The sequence below is a fragment of the Scatophagus argus genome, chromosome 9 (assembly GCF_020382885.2).
Source record: "Scatophagus argus isolate fScaArg1 chromosome 9, fScaArg1.pri, whole genome shotgun sequence".
Lineage (NCBI taxonomy): Eukaryota > Metazoa > Chordata > Actinopteri > Scatophagidae > Scatophagus > Scatophagus argus.
In genome coordinates, this window is record NC_058501.1 from 9,967,905 (window position 1) to 9,990,020 (window position 22,116).

General features: G+C 39.8%; 1 protein-coding gene across 1 annotated transcript in view; it reads right to left on the minus strand.

Annotated features, from left to right (window-relative positions):
* LOC124065338 (A disintegrin and metalloproteinase with thrombospondin motifs 16) overlaps window positions 1-22,116 on the minus strand; it is a 50,505-nt gene that overhangs the window by 26,913 nt on the left and 1,476 nt on the right. Inside the window, exons 3-9 of the mRNA XM_046400627.1 lie at window positions 19,693-20,048; window positions 10,063-10,510; window positions 7,293-7,495; window positions 5,441-5,524; window positions 4,559-4,718; window positions 2,699-2,804; window positions 1,450-1,587 (exon numbers count right to left, since the gene is read on the minus strand). Of these exons, the coding sequence (XP_046256583.1) occupies window positions 1,450-1,587; window positions 2,699-2,804; window positions 4,559-4,718; window positions 5,441-5,524; window positions 7,293-7,495; window positions 10,063-10,510; window positions 19,693-20,048 (1,495 nt within the window). The remainder of the gene's footprint in view (window positions 1-1,449; window positions 1,588-2,698; window positions 2,805-4,558; window positions 4,719-5,440; window positions 5,525-7,292; window positions 7,496-10,062; window positions 10,511-19,692; window positions 20,049-22,116) is intronic.

A 22,116-nucleotide genomic window follows, 5' to 3' on the forward strand; every position in this document is an offset into this window, starting at 1 on the left:
AACAGAGATGTATCCTCACCTATACACCGAGGCTGTAACGTGACCAACAAGTCAAAGTCAAAGTCAAACTGCATCCTTTGAGGCATGTCTGACTGAAGTGGAATCTAAAGAGAATCTTGTAACTTTCATGGATCACTGACCTTTTCATGGGTTTCACCAACGCTCATACAAATAAAAGCAACTTCAAACAAGAGAATTTTGCTTCTCCTGCCATGAAAGTTGCCCATCCATTTTGGGCATGGCTCAGATAAAGCATCTGACTATACATGCAGTGCTGGCACAGACCTCTCTGTCACAGCTGACTGAGGAGAGACAGATTTAGAGCGAGTGTGATGTTATACTGTACTATGCTGGCTGACACAACACCCCCCTCCAGAGCAGATTAAGGTAAAGGCATTTAAACGCCATAGCGTTATGCTGATTGCAATTAGGACAACGTACAGCATTTTGATTATTCTGTGATTATACAGGAAGACGACCCCTGCTTGTTTTAGTGGTGCAGAGATCCCCTCCACATGGCCTCAGGAGGTGATGGGAGTTTAATATAAGGCTGACAGGCCTAACAAGGCTGAGGTCACCCCAGCTCTAATAACTTAGCGAAGAAATACACTGTCTGTCTCCACCACTCTGAGAAGGGAGACCTGACAGTTCAGTTAACACACTGGTAAATTTAGTGGAGGGTACTGGCTCTGGGTGATCTGGTTTCAGGCACACACAAATGCACAGACACATAATAACACAGCCAGACACATAGACGCTATGTCTGTGATGCTTGTTTTCTTTGCTTGGTTGAGAAGGATGTATGCATGAAACTGCAACTGTTGCACAAACACACACACACACATCTTCCTCGCACACTTTAACTCACATGTACCTGGATACATAATACATGCAGTATGCAGTCTGTAAAACAACACCAACCCCACATATCACTTAATTTAGTTGTTGTGTCAGCTATATATTTCAGCCTATCACACACACGTACATACAGTAGGCCTTGCTTTTGCAAAATAAGGCAAGCCCAGTAATAGTTAAAACATAAGGCACTCTTTGGATCACAGCAGCATTTGTAACTGATATATCTGCTGCTGACATGCCTTTTCTACAACACATGTTCGTCTATCAGTAACACATGTTGAATAATATAAACACAATGCATGTTAAAAGTGGCCATTGCCAGGGAGACTCTTACTATAATCATTCTGTTTTATAAAATAATACAGTGTTTCATGTTTTTGTTGCATGATCACTTTGCCAAAGCTGGCATGAGGATGCTCATTATTCAACAATATGCCATATGGATGTGCTCTTATGTTCTGAAAACTTAATAAGACTTCAAGCAGTGATACCCATAAATGTCATTATCAACAGTAAAAGCTTCGTAAATCATTTCAGTCTTTTTGCATTGTTCACCACAACAAAAGCATAGCAGTGAATATGGCTGCTTACTTGAGGAAGCGGCTGAGGTACTGGCGGCTGCAGGCAGACCAGGAGAAGATACCATTGTGACCAGCTAATGTGGGAGACATGATGTTGCCCTCTGACTTCTTGCAAACATTCCCTTCACCATCATGGACCATTCCAAAACTGGGGAATGAAAGAAGGAATCATGCACATGTGTTTGTAGCAAGGGTGAGAAAGCAGGCTTAGAAGGTAAAGGATGCTGCTAGGAATCAGGGGTATTTGATGCCAACATCAGTGTTGATGATCAAGTCAAAAATATTGTTCAGGCGTGTTCCTTCAGCTCAAGATAACTGAGTAATATCAATTATTGATCAGAAAAAGATGCCTGTGCTTTTATCCATTCTCAACTTGATTCTTGTCATGCATTTTACTCAAATATTAATCAGGATCTCCTCCACTGTGTCTATCTGGTAAAAAAATGCTGCTGCCTGACTTAGTGCTGGGACTAAGACACACTGAGCACGTCATCCCTGTGCTTGCCTCCCTACACTGGCTCTCTGTTAGATTTGGAATTGATTTTAAACTTTTACTGCTCATTTTTAAGGCCTTAAATGACCTATCCCTGAAATGCATTCCAGATTTATTAACATGGTATGTGCTCTCTCAACTGTTAAGCTCTGCAGATTACCTCCAGGCTACAGTTTGTGACAAAAGGTGAAAGAGCTTTTGCTGTTAGAGCCCCCCACACTTTGGAACTTTCTGCCTACTGAACTCAGGGACACTAACTCCTAACTTCCTTATATATCTCTTCTAAAAACCTTACTCTTTGTGAAAGCTTTTGGAAATGTTTGCTTTGCTTTTATCCCTGTTTTAATTCCTAATTGTTTGAACATTTTTATTATCTTTACTGCCTCTGTTCATGCCCTTTTAGTCTTATTTTAACTGTCTCATCTGTATTTATTTATCTTCGTTAATAAAGAACACTTGAAAAAATCTTTTGTTGTCCACGTGTCACACATCTCACATCAAATATGGATTGGAAGAATGTAGCCTTTGTTATTCTGTTCAATATTTATTATGGCACATACTAAACATATCATACATTTCTCAACACATTCTTGTATTCCTTTTTAAGCACATTTTATGCTTTTGATGGGTAGCCAACAAAATGAGAAGAGAAACTGGGATAGACAAACAACAAAGACCTCTTGACAGCCATGAACTGGGAATGGCTGACGCCTTCACTCCCCCACCTCATATGATTTTCATCACTTGTTTGTGTGGAAGCCCTTACTTGTGTCCGGATTCATGGGCAATGGTGAATGCCAGACCCAGTCCTGTGTCCTCATTAATGGTACAGCTTCGGTACTTGCTGCACATCCCACTAATTGGAGCAAAACCTGCAAATTCAGTGATGCATTTTTTACATTTCAGTTCAATTATATCATAGGTTGTAACTCAGTCAGTTCCAACATAAACTGTAATTAATTGGTTAAAATAACCAGTATCACTCTGTGTTTATTCATCCTTGGTCCTTTTACTTGCAATACAAAAACAAGGGGATTGCCCCAGTTGGGAACAAGGAAACCCTAGTCTGAGCTAGTTGTGGACTGTATGCATAAGAAACATCAAACATGCCATAACTGGGTGAAACCTCCTCCATATGTTAAAGTATGGGATTCTGTGGGAACATTTCTCGATCCTCCTGCTACCTCTCCCTTCACTTTAAAACATTCTTTCTCTGTCTTCACTTCATTCTCATATCTCTCATTCTCTATTAAACTCCCTTTTACTATGCACTGCGCACACACTGGCTCTGAATCATAAAGGATAATACCCACAGGGGCCTCCCTCAATGTTTTTGTGTCAGTGTCTCAGGGAGAACTTGCCTTATGTTTTGTTATTTTACAGATCTAAGTCATTTGCCATGGAGTAAAAAAATCCCAAAAGTAATGTTCTTATGTACATAACTAATGTGAATAATGATATTAAACATAAGCAGGCAGATTAATTGTGAGAACTGCCATTTTAGTTCCTTTTGTGTGTCAGCAAAGAGGTGGATAATTTATATTATCTACTAGTTTTGAAATATGGCAGGAAACACAAGGGACATGGCTCTCACAGTACTGCAAATAAACTGTGTTAAATACTGACTGGTAGCCCTTTTGGTCATTTTGGCTTGTGCCTTTGGGACTTAGTCAGAACTAACACTTTTTTGACTGTGGACACACAGATACACACACACACACACAGAAGCCTTTGAACTGAGCTTTCATAGCAACGATTAGTGCTAATGCTGGCCTCAACACTTTGAAGTCAAAATTTAAGTCTGGGGTTTGAAGACAGTTTGTGTTTGTTCATGTGTGTGTGTGTGTGTGTGTGTGTGTGTGTGTGTGTGTGTGTTTGAGTGTGCATCACTGTGTGTTTCTCTGGGACACAAAATGGAAGTTTTTTCTCACAGCATGGAAGACAACATTATGTTGGCATGGTCATTACCACAAACAAGCTGTTGTTAGTTTGTTAGATGGTGTACACTCATGATGAGTGTGTGTGTGTGTGTAGCGTAGCTAAGCTTGCTCTGTACTTTTTAAAAATTCTCTGTAATTAAAGTGAAAACATGATTAACATTTTTAATTTTCTCAGTTTATATCGCTAATGTTCTCCTGGAGCTTGCAATAATGTGTGCTAATTTCTGTAGCTCTATATTTTATGCACAGGTATGCATATGTTTCAGATTTTCCTTTCTAATAATTGTTTTGCATGCTGATTTCCTCAATGTTTTATTTTTTTTTTTCTTTTCATCTGCTGGTAAATTTCATACTTTTCCACATTACTATACAATAGTGTCTGATACTGTGGGGCTAAAGGGATCTGAAAGCTACAAATTTCTCCAACATCTGGTTTGTCCGATGTGACCCTTGGTCCCATCGTGTGACAGAGGAGAGGGACACCTTCCCAGAGAGAGAAGAGATAGCAAAAGAGAATTACACATTTCTATCAAGGACACCGGACTGTGATAGATCGCATCCATGTGACTGAATTAGTGTCATGAATGGATTCTGGATCAGTATTTCTTTTTGTACTTGGATGCTGATATTGTTCTACATTACCCTTTTAGGCATTTTATATATGAGTCTTAATATTGAACGTGTACCAAGAGTGTCACAGGGTTCATTCTTCCAAGAGCAGATGTCAAGTCCCGTGAGGAGGATGGCGTGGTCGTGGTGTCGGCCCTCCCTGCCTCCCAGGGTAGACTGCCAGTGGCAGAAGCTGTTCAGTGTGTGGTCTGCATGGTGGTTGATCACCAAGCCATCCTGTGAGATAAAGCAGATAAAAGAAAGCTGTGAGAACAAAGTGTCATGGATTTAAAGAAAAAACATCTCATTCAAATTAAATGATATAAGCTGTCCTCTTCCTGTTACTTAGACAAATATTAATAAAGCCACCTCATAACTTCATGGACTGAGAAAAGGCAATGCTATTACATTTATTGCTAAATCTTTGATTGGTCTTTACAATCTATTACAGACATGGCATATGTACCTTAAAGGCAACATGAAGATATGAGAGGGGATACTAATAAAATAGTGTTGCTCTTGAGAAGAAAAAAAACATCTGGGACATTTCTGGCATTCCTCCTGCTGATAATTGCCTCTTAAGAAAGACTGAAATCTACAAACATCACAGGTGGAATGGGAACTAGAATCCCACTCCACCTGTTTCTCTTTGCTTCTATCGCACTCTCTCTTTTTTCTTCTGCTCAAGCTGTCCTTCGATCTCCTGCACTCGACCAGAACCCCCACCCCCTCATCCTCTAAATCTGGCCAAGATCTGAGGAAACGTATACCCTATAATTAACTACTGTAAAAGTGCTTAATAGTTAGGTTGGCCCGGGAAACGCTCGGAGAAACCTAAAAGGTAAGGACCTTCAGGCATAAAAACAAACAAACAAACAAAGTGTTTTGTGTGCAACCTCACACTCCCACTTTGCAGTGCAGCCATCAATCACTGTGTGTTCTGACTTTGAGGTGCTCACCTGCTCTTCATCCAAAAGCACGAGGCCCACTATCACTATGTTGATGTTCCCTCCTATCGTACCATCTTTGAAAAGACTGGAGACCTAGAGGACACACAAATGTTATTACAGTACTTATTCTGAATTTGAAAAAACATGAAGCTTACTGTCCCAAAGAAGTTCCCAGGTACTCCTTTATAATATAACAGCTCATCACTGTTTCCAAACAAATCGGCCCCTTCATTCGATACGAAGATCTAAATAAATGATCCTAAGAATAAATTCCATTTCTCTGTGTCTGCTGGATAAATATAAAAGTAAATATGAAAGTGAAATCATGAGATAATTGTATTTTAATCTATGGGGCAAGCTTACTAGCACTACATTAAGCCTTGATATTAATACTCTGATCTACAGACACTTACAATAGAGAGATCTGAGTCGAACATATGAGATAACACACCTTGACATTCCAATAGAACTAACATACATGCCCATGTTGATGGTATCAGTGAGGTATAACAGTCACAGCTGCTGTTTCTAATTCAGCATCTTGTACTCACAGGGCTATCTGACTATCAATCATAACAGCTTAGGCTTTGAAAGTGGGCTCCTAAACTTTTGCTCTTGTTCACTCTTTGTCTTTCTCTTGGGCCCTGTGAATACCTCAGGTACTCACTAAGACTTTTTTTTCCCTTTCAGGAACACTCTTATTCAATCCTTATGTTCCTGGTGTTTGGTCTTCCTCTGCACTGACTCACAAAAAGACACATGGCTGTGGTTTGTTACCAAATTTGCGCAAAAATTTTGAGGTCAAAGAAGCAATCAAAAGAACTTACTTAAACTAAGATCTCCTGGAACAACAGTGCTTGACAGAATTGGCAGCTTTGCACAGTTAAACAGATAAATGAATCACTGTGTTCACTTTCTCATAAAGGAAACAATCACCAGTTTCCATAGAGCTTCAGTGTTTGCGATACATAATGCGGAGTGTGTTTTTTTCAAATCAGTAATTACAAAACGTTTTTGAAGTCTTTCCACTCTGCTGCAAAGAAAACATAAATCCACACAAATGCTGGAATGGCATATCACATTTAATTTTCGAAAATTCTAAATAACCTTTCTAAGGCACATGAGAGCTAGCAGGTGGGGTAAGGGGTTGGTTGTTTTCTATGCAACCCCATACTCTATTTAGGTGAGTCCTCTAAGGCTGGCTGTGACTGCTCCAACTTGGTTTCTACTCAACAGGACCGTGTTTTGATAATAGATGGATTGTCTGTGGATTTGTCAGTCAGTCATTAAGTAGCAAAATGAGTGTGATGGAATTTGCTTGCAGATCAGCTGATAGGGACAGAACGGACACTGCGATCTCAGCCAGATATCAGTTTCATTTTTAAAGATGTGCTGTCTGATAAGTCAGAAAAGAAGACAGGAGGGTCAAGTCACTAACGTTATGGCAAACTTAAAATCAGTTTAAGGTCTAAGGTGTGTATAATGTGCCAAAATGAGTACTGACTAACACGGTGCTTAGTTGTAGCCTAATGTTGTTGAATCCACTTGGTAAGATGTCTCCCTCTAAAGTTGTACTTGACTTCCAATTTTCTTAGTTTTGAGTGTTAGCGAGCTAATTTTTTCTAATTAACGTCAGACACAGAGTACAGCTGGTACCTGATCTTGCAAATATTTTGTCATGAAATCATGTACTGGAAACATCTAAATTTTGATCTGATTGTGGCGCTAGAGGTAAAGTTGAAGCATCCCCAAAGTGACCGCAATTGATCTTGAGGGGGGCGTGAAAGTCTGCACCAATCTGTTTTTGTTTTTATTTTAGCTTGCACAATATTTTACACTATACTTAATTAAGTTCCCTCACCATATTAAGTACAGTAAGAACATATGTGGTAATGTTCTCATGGCCATGGTTGTCCATCATCTTCCTGTCCACCACCACCAGCATCTCCACGTTGAGCTTCTGATTGTGCTGGTTCTTCATTAGCACGGCTCTTTTGTTCCTGGGGATGAACTTGTACTCATCTGGAAGGATAAAGATATCCCCTTCTGGAGGTTTGGGCATGTCTGAATAAACAAAGATAAAGGGAATGAAAATTTAGTAACTAATGTTTGTTCTGTGGAAAAAATTAACTGTACTACAAAAGTAGAAACTTTCTGAAGCATACTGGAAACTGTGGTACAGTAAAGTGGGTTATAAGTGATTGATGAAAGAAAAAACAATTGTGCATATAATAGCAGTTTAATAGCAGTTATGACGTTGACCCAAAATATACAACCCTTCCTTCTCATTACTAATTATGTTGCACAACATTTAAAATGAACTTATAGCCACTAGCCTTCGTCTGTGAACGTTAACCAGTGATTCTGGCAAGTGGCTGACAAGCATTGTGGATGATTAACTCCTACTCCTACTTTCATGACCTGATGTCATGGATAAACTGCAGACTGAGCTTTTTCGTTTCTGTTGTTGACTCTGGCAGTCTCGGTGTTATCCTACCATTAAATAAAGTGTGAAACTGCAGTATAAGGTTGTACATTAGCAGCAGCAACAACAAGTCAAATTTTTTCTATATGCAACAGTTAACATGAAAGCTTTCCACCCTTAAAGAAAATCTGTTTTGCTGTCAGTGCAGTCATCAAAGAAATCCCTGAATCATTTCATACTCCACTGACATAACGCTGTGTTTGATAATGATGGACCAGTGGCTATTTCACGTAGCAAACTTTGTTAATGAAGGTAATTTTGAATGGTGACCAAAATTCTGTGAGTGTGTCATCGATAAGATAAGCTTTCTTCCCTCAGAGAAAGCTGTATTATAAAAACAATGACGTAAAGTGCAATGAATTCACAATACAAGCTTATTTTGAAACCCTATCAGTGCATTGTTAACTGAGACAAACACAGACTTAATCTTAACATCAAATGCCTGCCCTGTTCTTAACTCTCCTTTTGAAGTAGGGTCACCGTTGGCAAAAACGTCAAACATCCATACTCACTTCTACATTATGACATGAGGTCAGTAGTGCATATAAGCCAAAGCAAAGCACAGCCTAAAACTGTTGTACCTTGTGACACTATCACCTCAGATCTTCACTTCACTATGTTTTCAGGTTATCAAAGCGTTCACCCATCACTGCCTGGCTGCGATAATCTATAAAGGCTAGAAAGTTTGCTTACATAGGTGGGCAACAGGTGAGCCACTAAAGTGCCTTTTTGACTAAAACATGGCACAGGTGTTCAGTGATGTCATCCTATGGGAATGTAAACATCAGTTTGTTTTCACAAGGGATAGACAGCTGGAGTTCTGCAGGGTAATGGTGGTGGTACCAGTCCAATCCCTGCCTGGTCTCCTTTAAATGACCCCTGTGACACCAGCAATGTTAACTGATCTTGTGGTAATTTCTTGCGAAACAAACATTTGTCACGGTGTAAAGTGAATATAAAACATTTCCGTTAACCTTTGAAAAGGCCATGTCACTAATATCACCAAAAATGTCAACATAAATTCATATGATATTCTTCAGAGGAAACATTTGTCATCACGTGAAGTACAAATGAAAACCTCTTCTGAAAACCTCTTACTGTGAGGATAATTTTTCAAGAAAATTTATCAAACATGTCTTTTTGCTATAGTGCTCAAAGGTTACAACATCTTCCCAGTTAAAAACTAGCTGAGAAGTCAAAGATGCTGTCAGCTCTAAAACAGCTGCATGTCTGAGTACATCTTTAAATTACCCTGTGGTTAAGTCTGTAAAAACACATATCTTATTTTGTTTTAACTCAAGAGACGCTAACAATGTGTCAACAAAAGCACATATTAGCCAGAACGCGTTACTTTCCATGTACTGTCACAAAAGGATGCACCATGTGTTGTTCTTACTACATGAATAATGTGAGCACTTTGCAGCTCTTAGTAAATATATAATTGCAATAACATCACTATGGGGACATATTAATGATAGTGTCTCGTTGTTCCTCTTACACTGACCACAACTTTTGGAGGCTGCCCACTAACAGAGTCAACAAACAGAATTATTATTTCCTTTGTTGGAGTGTGATAATTCCTCAAAATGTGGTTTAACTTCCATAAGTTCAAACCATTAATTTAGTTTTGTCTGGAGACGTAACAAATTATCACAGTGCCTGAAATGTGCAATGTGAGACATATGTATCAGTGCTCATTACACTCATTAAAGGGTCAAAGGCTAAATATTTTCATTTGAGGGTTTGAAAAGGGCAAAAACGACTACATGACACTTTTCGAAACAAAACACGTCACATAATCTAATTTTATGAGCTAAAGTAAAGAGAGGAAAAAAAGATCCAAAGGCAAATAACCTTTAGGTGAGAGAATATAGTTGTGCGTTTGATATCTAAAAACACATCTTGCATCATCAGTGCAGAAAAGGTTCATGCAGCGTTTTTCTCTTTTTACTTCCCTCCGGCTTCTTACTTTGATTTGTAGAATTTAAAGAGAAAACTAAAGAATGGTTTGTTACTTGCACTCTGTCCCCCCATTTAGTTGCATGAGAAGCAGTTGCAGGATTTCATAATGTAAACTTGAAGAGGGGGTATACAAGACTGTCTAAACGCTTTATGTGGATTAGAATGAGAAAATGCCCTTACATACATTTCTTCCGTCTCCCGCAGAAGTGTTGCCTCTGCTTCTCCCCATGTCTGTAGTCACTGTGATGGCTGTTGCGGTGATGGCCACTGCCATGATGCTCCATCTGGTCACCATGGCTGTTGTTCTTATTGTTGCCATGGTGATGTCCATAGGTGTCACTTGGCTGTTTTTTCTGCCCTCTGCGTTGATCTTCACTAAATGTGTTCTGGTTAGAGTTTGTGGATCTCTCTGTGACAAAGTGTCTGTGTGATGTGTGATGGGCTGAATCTGTAGATCTTTTCTGAAGCACCCGAGGATGGTGGTGTCTATGCTCCGTCCGGGGGTACCCCTCACTCTTGTAGAGGATGTGCGGCTGGTGACTGGAGGGCGCTGTAAAGTTCTCTCTCTGAGCGAGACTGCGGGACACAGGTCTCAGGAAGTAATCTCCACCCGGTGTTCTGATCAAACCTGACTAGAGGCAAAACAGCAAGTCTTTATTAGCTTCACAGCAGTATCTCTTCAATCAATATCAATATTGTATTTTGTAAATGTGTAAAGTTTAACTTTGAATTTTTCTACTTGCCATCTACTTGCCCAACCTTTCTTCACATAGTTACACTTGTGTCATAAAACATTCAAAAAAGACCTCTAGAGTAGAAGCTGTCGATGTCTAACACCTCAAGATGTAGCCTAAAGGACTACAGTCATATATTAAGAACAAATAAAACCGCAAAAGCTTTTCGTTTAGGTTCCACATCTGTCTCTGTCAGCAATTAGTCAAAATTTGACTCTTGGGTCATTGTGAACCTGACCCCCCTAAACCTTTGTGTGTCTGAGTTACCGGCCGTGTTTCTTCATGTTCAACATCTGTTTCACTGTTCAGGGTCAGACGTTATCTCAGCAAAATCTATCTAAGTCTCGGTCAGATGGAAAGAGTTTCAAACAAAATGACTGCTGTGAGGATGGAAGGAGGTGGCATCTCTCATGTCAATGCTGTATAGGCTTACCGTTCTGAAGTTTTAGGCATTCCTTAGTTTAAGATTCACATGCATTAGGGATCTAGAGCCAACACTAGTGTATTATGCTTTGATTTCTAGCCCATAAATTATGGAAAAGCCCATAATGAATCTCTAAAGGTTCAGCATAGCTTTTCTTTAGTTGACCTTATTTTCTCTTTATCTCAGTCTGTTTCTGCCTCTTTCCCAAAGTGACAGAGACATTTTCAATTTTCTTGCTCCATTTTCAATAAACATCTATCCACACAGCTGATTCAGACACTTGGAGAATACGTTCTTTTTACTCTCTGTCTGTCTCAGTCTCTCCAAACACGCAACACATCTGTGCTGACAGTCAACTGGCACGTGTTTGGAGTGTAACTGTTCTTGGCAGAAATAGTGGTTTTCCTAAAATACACTTAATTGATTGAGGTTTAACTAAGAGTGAAGCCGGAGGTCCTGTGTCACTGTAGCCAACCTGCTGGCTGACAGACTGACACAGTGGTAGTGAGCGACCATGGCTGGCCCGGGGCAAGTATGTATGACAATCTGAGCACAGTACAATTGATTTAAAACTGAATGTCTGCTTGCGTGAATGTGTACAGATTTGTGTGCACTCAGTTAATTGTGTAATTAATCAACTTGCAGAAGCGGACCTCTTTTACTATGTATTAGTCTGATGCTATGATGAACCCGACCGATGTTCCCCATTTCATCATCACTTACTAAACTGGGCCTCTGCCTTGGCCAGTCTATCAACCACAAATCAGGAAACGAGTGAAACAGAGTCCTTGGAAAATACTGTGACTGTATTAAGCACTGAATTTCAAAATGATGAACTCTGAGAATACAAGCCAGCACAGATGTGCAAGCAGTGACCACAATGACTGTACAGTTTACAGCTTTCATCACGCAGTGCTGCAAAAGAAAGTTATCATGCCTTCATACTGCATTTGTGAATTATTGGCTTGACAGCAGCCCAACTGGCTTAGTCTCTCAAATGTTCCAAAAATAGAAATGCTCAAACTTTGCAGAATCTAACAGCAAAACAGAACAAAGGCATCTAAACACTGAATATTTCTATATGGCTGCTGAAGTGTAAGGATTTCATTGCAGTTTACTGTCAAATGTAAGGGAACTCTTGTTCACACGCCACTGTTAACTTTTATGCCCTTACCACAAGACAGCGGAGAGCAGTTGTTTGTTTACAGGTGTTTCTGCGTTGGATAATGGTCATTTCCCACCGTACAGTAAGTGGTGTTTGAACAGACAAAAGATAACCACAAACAGCCACGCAGAAATATATTTGGAGACATATTTACAGGCGGAAACACACTGTTCGACCCAGTACTTATTGAGATGATTACAATCTTTTAGGCCCCCTTAAAAAACAAACGAAAAACAATGTATGCTTCATAATTACGTCCACAAGTCTCAGACAGTGCAAATGGTTTGTTGCATCTGCATCTGCACCTCACCACCACTGTCATTCCAATTCTGTGTTAAAACTCCCAAAAAGCACAGCTGGTGGTTTTCCTCACCATTTATGACAACGTTGGACTGACTATTAACAACTGACCCTGACATACACACCAGTTTCTTTGGGGGATAAAGAAGGAAAGGGTGGAGGATCAATTATTGAGAGAAAAAAAGATAGAGGAGAGAGACAGAGGCTTGCTAGTGCATTACCACCTTCCTTTGTACTGTAGATTGCCTTCCAAAGGTCAAGAAATAATCCTTGCCGGGAGCCCCAGCCAGGATCATGGGCTACAATCACATGTGACAACCGGTGCATGATCCTGTCATCCACATGGCATCCGCCTCGACGCTGTGTAATCACAGGCGATTGCCATAATTTGGTTCCTAGTCACGGTGAGGCCTCTGACCTGAACTGCGCTACTGTCAGCCTTGAAAATCTTTCATGCTAAGTTCTTATTCTGTCTGTCTGGGTGTTTTAGCATTAGCTAAAGCAACTCTGTGAGGAAAGTGGGTGCCATGTAAAACTTAAACAAAAAGGTTTCTGTTGATTTATATCTGCATCCTAACAGCAAAGAGTTGAAGCTTTCCGAAAAAAAAGGAGATTTCTTTTTTAAGGTTGTTTTTGTCATTGGTGGTTGTTTTTGGTCAGCTCATTCCAATGGCAAGAGAGATGGGAGAGATGAAGAGGAGGAAATCCATGATGGAAAGATACAATCATAGGACTGACACCTGCAGCTTTGAGGACTGGACTGTTTATCGAAGAGTTGTTATAGAAACTGACATGCTCAGATATGTATAGAGTGGTCTGGAGTGGACATGGTCATCTGACTGACGTTCAGTGTTAAAAATACTACTTTACTACTAGTACTTTACTATATGCAAAGCTGTATTACTTAAAGTGAGCTCTTTATACAGCAAACTCCATCTAATGTTTGTAGTAAGAAGTTTCCAAATGTGACTTTGCTTTCGCCGTTGTTTGTAACTGCATATGACACCTCACTGTTCAGAGGAGCAGATATTTATGCATGCATACAGAAAACATTTTAAAGTAGAAATACACGGAGTTAGTCCTTTTAAAACTGGGGCAACCTTCGCCCTTTTAACATTTCCACTTGAGGTATCTCAACAAGCATGAACATCATGATAGCTATGAATTATGCCATGGTGACAGTGTTCGCTCTCTGTCACTTCCATCTTTTCTGTTTTACTGCATGCATTCGTTACATTCCACAGTTTCTATATCCAGTTTGTTCTGTCTTTTAAACACTGATGCTGAGGTTTTTGGGCTTTTTGCCATCATCACGTTTGGTGCAAAACTAGATTGACTGGCTCTATTATACCGTATGTCATCCCTAAGTAGGGTTCTGGAGATCTTCACGGGTCTAAAATTCCTATGTCCCTCAATGCATACATAAGTACATAATGTACATAAGGGTGCACTGCAATGAAATCTGAGTCCTTGTGTATGAGGCTCTGTCTTAATAAGACGCACAAGTCACTCCACTCCACACATCCTCTTGTTTCTTCTTGTCTATGTCTGCTGTCACACTGGACTGACTGGACAGTTTCTCCTCAAGATAGATCAATGCCCCTTATTGTTTAATGAATACAGTCTTTGTGTTTGTTTTTTTTTTTTTGGCCTTTGCTCAAGATATCCACTCCAGATGTTGATGTTTTATTATTTAACTTCTGGTGGTAGATTCAAGAGCATGCTAATTATTATATATAGTCTGCAGATTAAGCATTTATAGGCATAAACTAGCCTAGAACTTGTATATAAAACCATATGTAATAACAGTAATGAATTCAAAATGTTTTTGTCTTAAACGAAGCAACGTGCATCATCTTTGTTTCCCCTTAGAATAAGAGCCAACCACACAGATAATTTTATTTTGATGTCTTTAGTCTGTAAACTCTGCACATTCTTTAAGTTTAAGCATGGCCTTGTATAAAAAAAAAATGCATCAGCTATTTCTTCAGTGTATGTGTGTATGCAAGCCACTATGTTTGGAGATTAGGTCAGCTACTGCCTCTTCTAAATAGCCAAAGTCATCAGATTACACACTGCACTCTACGAGGTGCAAATAGTAGTCATAAAATGCTGAAACACTACTTGGGAGGGCGCAAACAGCTGGACTCTGTGGAGTCAGACGCATCCAGACAAGCAGCGACAGGAAGGAGGGAGGGGGCAGGAAAAAAAGATAGAAAAACGGAACTGAGAGGGGAAGAGTTCACTACATTGCAAGGTGCACCTGACTGTGTTCAGTACTTTGTTCTATCCTTCTGTCCAGCTCTTTGTAAGTTAGAAACCAAGAGAAACTAAAAATGACTGCTATGGTTACTTAGAGTTCAGATTTTAGGTTCAATCTTGCATTATATTTTAGCTGCTGATTTTCTTTTTCTTTTTTTTTTTTTTTTTTGATAGACCAAAGGACATCACAAATTCTTAACATTATTCGGTCCATGCAAACTGTTTCATGATGGATACATTTCTAGTAGGATTCAAACTTTGGTTATAATCTGATATTGTGCTTCACCCCTAAACACCATTGTTAATCAATTAGCAATTTCACTTCAAGCTGTACCTTAGTCATCTGTTGGCTAGTTGTCCAGAACACATTACACCAACTGGAGGTTTATCAATTTGGAAACAACAAATGTTCCAAAGTGACTTCACATATGAACATGCAACAGAACCTGTTCTGAGAACACCATGAGTGATGTTAGCAAACGATAAATCTAGTAAAAAAAATTCTTTAAGATGATTTGATTGATGAAAGTTGATGATAGCAACATGTCCAGACCACACTGCCTCCATTTCAAAGCTTCATCACATCAATAGACCCATCCCTGAAACTCACGCTTGGAAATCCCAGAGGTGGGACGTGTGTGCAGCATTCTATTATTACTACTACTACAAGGCCTGAGGCAAGAAACACACCATTCTTTTTACAAGAGGAAACACATGACCTCCAAGTGATTTGTAGTGGGAGGACATTTAGTGTTTCCCTTTGGTTCAAAAGAAAGGTGTGCATTAGAAGTCTGAGTAAAATTAGATTAGACAAACAGATGACTAATTGATGTGAAGCTCAGAGATAGTGAAGTACATTTAGAGGTGAAAAGACAGTGACAAAGCTACAATCGGCCCCTTTTTAATCCTTATTAGATTATAGTGTGATCGTGGTTATGTAATATTTACAGAAGCAGTTTTATGAGAACAATGCACAAAAATTAAAAATAATCTGACAGTGACGGTGTCCTTTGGGAAAGTCAATTAAGCTATATAGGACAAGGTTGTTACTGCATTCTGTTCTGTCATACAGAAAAAAAAGTTCTGTCAGTTTGTGGTAGCATGACAGACTATTCTCCAAGCTAGCAAGATTAAGAATCTAGAGCCTTGCACATGGCTTTGTGTGACTATGTGAAAATTTTTTGAGCTCAATGCTGACATCGACATACTCACTCTGGCAGTGCTAACATGCTGAAGTCAAGAAGGTATACAATTTCCAAATTCCCCACCTTAGTATGGACACAACTGGACAAATTGAAATTTTGACCAACTTATTGCAGTAATTGAGAAGTTAAGGCATCACCACAGTCAGAAGACTTCATCTTCATGTGCCAGATCATCCAATAGATTCTGAGATAGTTCAGTCTGGACTAAACCAGCGGACAGACAAGGCTATCTATCGAGCCCTATGGCTAAAAATCACACAAGATCTCATACATTTGAGGAAAAAAATAGTGGCTGCACAGCATTTTGCTCACCCCTCAACTCTCTCACCCCCATGAAAGCCAGAGCACAGAGGATTAAGCTGCAGCATAAAGTCAATAGAGAAGGACCTGCTTTACGGTCTCCTCTTCCATGTGTGTCACCGTGCAGATTCTAAAACCATTTGGCAGGTGAACACAGTCAGGGATTGGCCTGCTTCTCGTGTTCCACCAATTCCTGCTTGTAAGTATGAGATTTTTATGGTTGAACGCCCTACTGTCATCAAAGTGGGGCGAACCACTATATGGCCTGTCAGAGGAGGAGAGTTGAAAAGGCAACTTATACACAAGTTTTACAACGCAACACTCCTTACAAGGGGGTTTCAACACTTCAGGCTGCCAGAAAGGCAGCAATGATACTTATAGCCTTCTTTTCTGTCTGTGTCTCTCTCTCGCTTACACTCTGATCTTTCTTTGATCTTTCTCTTTAACTTCACCATCCAGACAGAGAAAACACAAAAATAGGCTGAATAAGTCTAAAAGCAGATCAATATTATGATTAATCCTTCACAGTGGGGATGAGTAGAAATATTTCAGTCTTTACACTAAAATATGCAAATGAAAACATTTTTAACTACCATGTTTTCAGCAACCAATGAAGTTGAAGGTAATGTATGACTCACAGTGCTGAGAAAAAGAATTCTCTCATTACAACATGAAAGCAATCAACCGCTTGTCAAATGTACAAAAAATATATATTACCAAAATGAAAACTTTTCAGACTTTCTATTTGAATCATTACATTGTTGTTGCATTAACTTTTCTCTCCAATATTTGTATGAGGCCATAGTTATCATAACAATAAGCTGAAAGGGGCTGTCAGATTCAGCTATATATCAGTCAGGTAAAATTCTGAATATGAGGTTTATTTCCATCAAATAAGTCACCGCAGTTGAAGCCATTTGCTTTCAGTGGTACAGCTATTGATCGGGGTCTCCCTGGTCAATATTTACCTGTCTCCTGCCAAATAAGAACCAGACCAAAGTACAAGGTCTCTTATGAGCACTCAGGAGGTCTAGTCAACTTTGTTATTAAGTTCTGACCAGGCATAAAGTCTGGAACATGAACACACAAAACCAAGAATGAGCACTTGAGTGCATGTGTGCGACACACATGAATATATAGAAAACACATCTTATAGTTGTTATTTAGGTCACATTGTGGAAATGTATAGAAGGGTAAAAATATGCAGCTCAGTACATCATAAGACATTTTGGCATTTTTTTGAAAACTATTTTTAGTTTTCCCCTGGAGTCTAAATACCTTTGTCTGCTAATTTAAATTTGCAGTTCCCTATTTCACATCAGAAAAAGTTAAATTCTCATTGATGCACTGACCCAGTCCATCCTAGCCAGCCTCAGTCGTGAGAACCACATTTACAGTCTCTGCAACCCAGGACCTTTTGGCTGAATCTTTTATTGGGATCTGGTCTGAAATGCAGACATGCACGCACACACACACACCACACACACACCACACACACACTCACACGCACAGAAAGAAGAAGCATCCCTGGAGATGTACCATTCTCTGTCTGTAGTTTAAGAGGGCAATTCTCAGACACAGCAGTAGTCCTCTGCACAAAAAACATAAACAGAAAACCAGCAAAGAGAAGCCTGTAATTTATTATGATTAAAAACAATGAAAAGTCATGCTGAAGTGAAATGTGGTAATGTCCTCAAGATGCAGAACTTACATGCACAATTGTACTCCAGTGATTGCTGAGTTCTAAATGAATATCTGTGTATGTGAGTTCAAACTGAGAGGATTAGTGTGTGTTCATGAAATCCTTTGTCTAGACTAGATCTCTAGTCCAGTCTGCTTAGAAGGCTAGTACAACACTTGGGGTCTTACTGGGGTGGAACTGCTTCACTTAGGCTTACTTAATGTCATTCTTACAGTAATGTTTTCTTTATACTCATGCAGAAGAGGAGGACCACCAAGACAAAAACTGAACTTCAGCCAACGTTCTCCACGGAACACAAACAAGTTCAGGGGCACATTTTTTACACTTATTACTATTAACTCTTCAGATAATGACTTTAATCCGAGACAGGTTGGATTTAGAACATGAAAAAAGAAACAAAGCTAAAATTGCCCCCAAAACACAACGAGAACAAGCAAGGGGCTAGGCTTTGGTTCCCACACTTCCACCCAACCTATCACGAATTTTTGTTATTAACTGATTATTTTAACATGAATAAATCTGCTCAGTTTTTTATTTAGATATCTGTGTATAAGTTGTATAGTTTCTAGCATGCTGTATGTCATGCTAATATGAACATTACTTGCAAGCTGGTTTGCTCCCAGTTGCACTCCGCCCTTCCTAATAAGACAATTCAGTTCAATAAAATTTCCTATATACTCTACTTTGTAATTTGCGCACAGTCAGCTCTCTACTCATGGTGCCAACTGTGTTGGATTTGCAAATATTAATTGAAAATCTAATAAAATCCATGCAAAAGACGTCAGTCGAGGTTAAGAAATATTAAATAAATATGTATATCCTTTATGTGTTGTTCATGAAAGCTGGCCAAACGGTATACTGAATAGGAAGATGAAATACCACAAAAGCATTGTTTTGGCATGCATGTGTTTTGGGGATTTTCCAGGCTAATTGGTCAAACATCTTGTGCATGACTTGCCAACTTATCCAGTGGGTTTTGAAGTCAACTTAAGTCAAGTACAAGTCAATGTTCTGACCAGACCAAACAGACAATCCACTGACTCAAGTACTGTGTGAAAGGAACTTCAGTAGCATACTGAAAGGACTGCTTGATCACTGTGTATGTGTCAAAGAAAAGGGCAGTGTCTAACAGTGAAAAAGTGTGGTTTTATCAAGATTTACTGGCTGCCCGTAATCTGATTTTTTGTCCTCCTTTGATACTTTGTTCCCCTCTCACTCTTTGCTTTATCTTTAGCTCATTGTCTGTTTGGCATCTGCTGCCTTACATATTTTAACACAAAATTACTGCACATCTCAAGTGTTTATACTTTCAGTCATTTACTTCTACTGCACTAATTTCTTCCCTTAATTTCATGTTTTCTGAACCCTGAGTTGAGATCCAAAATGGGTCATGGACCTCTCCCTTTCTCTCATTCTCATCGGATTTAGTATAACAAGAACACTAATACTGTGTTTATATTTTCAGGGGTCACAGGATGAGACAAATTTCTTAACTCTGGCTCCCAGGCTCACGATTTTATCTAGGTCACTGTGTGCAATTACAGTACTTCCTTGGCAGATTAAGCTAAATGCTACTAAAATTGATATAGAATAAAAATGTCCAAATTACATGCCTTTAAATTGACCCTCAAATCACTTTTCATCAATGTAAAAATGCACCATCCCATAGCTGACTTGTCTAGTCCCTCCGTCTGTTCTGACTGTGTGCATGTTCAGACTCACCATCCCCATACATGTGGACAGTGCCACAGAGGAGTTGACCTTTGACCTCAGCGACCCCTGGTAAAAGCAGAGGTCGTCCTGGTGGTAGGCCCTCAGGCTTTTGGTGCCATTCTTTCCCAGGACCTGGATGGTGAAGCCAGGTGCAATCAGGCTCTCTGAGGCCTCCCTCAGCTCCATGTGGAAATCCTGCCCCAAGCCACTCAGTCGGAAGTGGACTGTTTCACTGCTGCTGTCAGCGTTTAATGAGCCTGCATCTGGGCTCAGGGATCTGCGTCTTCTGCGCTGATGGTGGGCTACTTCATGAGAGATGTAAACACCTTGATGGTTGACCTCATAGGGAGATACAATCTCATATTCTGGAATAAAGTTGAAAGAAGAGAGGAACGGAAGAAGAGAGAGAAAATTAGATTTTGGGTGTAACACTGAACTTGATTGCAATGGGAACAGATAGAAAATCAAAGGCAAAACCTACTCTTCTGATATGAATATTGAAAATAAGTAGAGATATCATGGGATCAAACAGAAGGAGAGATTGCTAAGAGACAGCTAGATGACGCTAGATGTCATGGACTATATTGGCAAACATTTAACACATTGTCCTTGTGGTCACTGTGGTCAGTCCTTACTAATTTGATCTGTCAACACCATTTACTGTGATATAGCGCATGCTGTGTCACATACCGAATAAAAACTACAGCCATTTCCCTTCCTCTGTAAATTTTCCTTCACTTCCCTCATATACTTTTGCTGGTAGGATCGAGACTTACAAGAAGAGGAAGAGTTTTAGACAATTCCAAAACAAACCCTTCAGTGGAGAGTGAATCATGTTTGACCTAGTGTTTTACTACAGTTTTTATTACAACTCGGGCTGGATAATGGCAGGTCATAAAGGGAGATGGTGGCAGGTCACAGGCATGGCCTCCTAGATCAGTTAAATGTCTAATGGTGCTGTGGTCACAGGGAGTAATGGGCTTTCCTCCAAAGGTCATATCAAAACATTATCTGACTCCTTGAGCTGCGCTGAAATTGGTTTTCCAGAGGAAATCATGACAGTAGAGACCATTCTTGTCCAGTGTAAGAATGGGCTGACCTTCTAAAAGAGGGCATCCTGTATAAGTATGCAATGTGTCACTGTCCTGAAGGCTTTGAATCCACTGCAGGGTTTTGAAGACCGTGCCTCTTGAATGCATAAAAAGTATGCAAAAAGATGCAAAAACTGTATTAAAATTCTTGATTCTTGAACTATAGTTACTGGTGGAATCTTATGATTATAGAGGGAGCCCGGTACTGTAAGCCATCACACAACATTAAACATTATGCATTAGATAGACTTTGGGTGTATGAGCAGCCACCAAGCAAACAAATAAAACTGTGTCATTGTTGATTTTGTGACAGCGTTGTATACTCTAACTTCAGTGCAAATGCGTTCAGTGTTGCAATGGGAAACTGATACGTGGTCACTTTATCAGCTTAAAGTGCACAGAAATAACAGTAACCTTGAACTTACAGTCAACAAGAGCCAGTCTCAGTTACTGTACAGTATGACCTGCTTTAGCAAGTCCAAATAATATGTAAATATAGCACAGAGACATGTTTTGGCAGTAGGGGAAACATGCAGGGCGACAGACAGTGTGTCATCATTGGCTGCGTGAATACCTGAGGTTTGAACTTGCTATTTGGTGCATCTTGAGGCAGACTAATAGCTTCTACCCACAACATGACATATATGTATTAGTGGATGCATTTATTTACAGCATCTCGATTTACTATGACTGCATATGTTTTGGCTCGAGTGGTCACAGCAAACCTCCGACGCTTGAAGTGATACAACTGAGACCAACCCACAGACTTACAGGACCGCAAAGGGCAAACACATATATCAAGTCTCAAGCCTCTTCTGTGCAGACACTTGGCAGAAGCAGAAAATGGTCTTCTCTATCTTTGTCATTTTGTCCACCTACCCCCAACACACACAGTTACAACCAGTCAACTGTGTTTGTTCCGCCTTAACTCAAAAACCAGCTGCAGTGACCCATGTCTGACAGTATACAAACAAAGAGTCTGCGGGAACAGAGTGCACACACACACACACACACACATATCTTGTCTGATGGACTGAGACGAGATCCTGAGGTGGGTAGTTTGTTGGTTTAGTGGCTCCTGAGTGCCATTAGTGCTGATACAGGGTCTAAACAATAGACGCCTTGGCTTAAATTTAACAAAAGACTGAACATGTGAACTGTTTCCTCACCAAGTCCAAAATAGCTGTATGAATGTTAAACACATTAACACTGAGGAGCAGTAGTTGAAATAGAAGATCTGATCTGAAATAGAAGTAAGGGCTTCCCTTCACTCCTGTTTCAGATCCTCTCCACATGCGTCCAGAGAAAGGAGTCTTGATGTTTGTTTATTCGTTTATGAGTC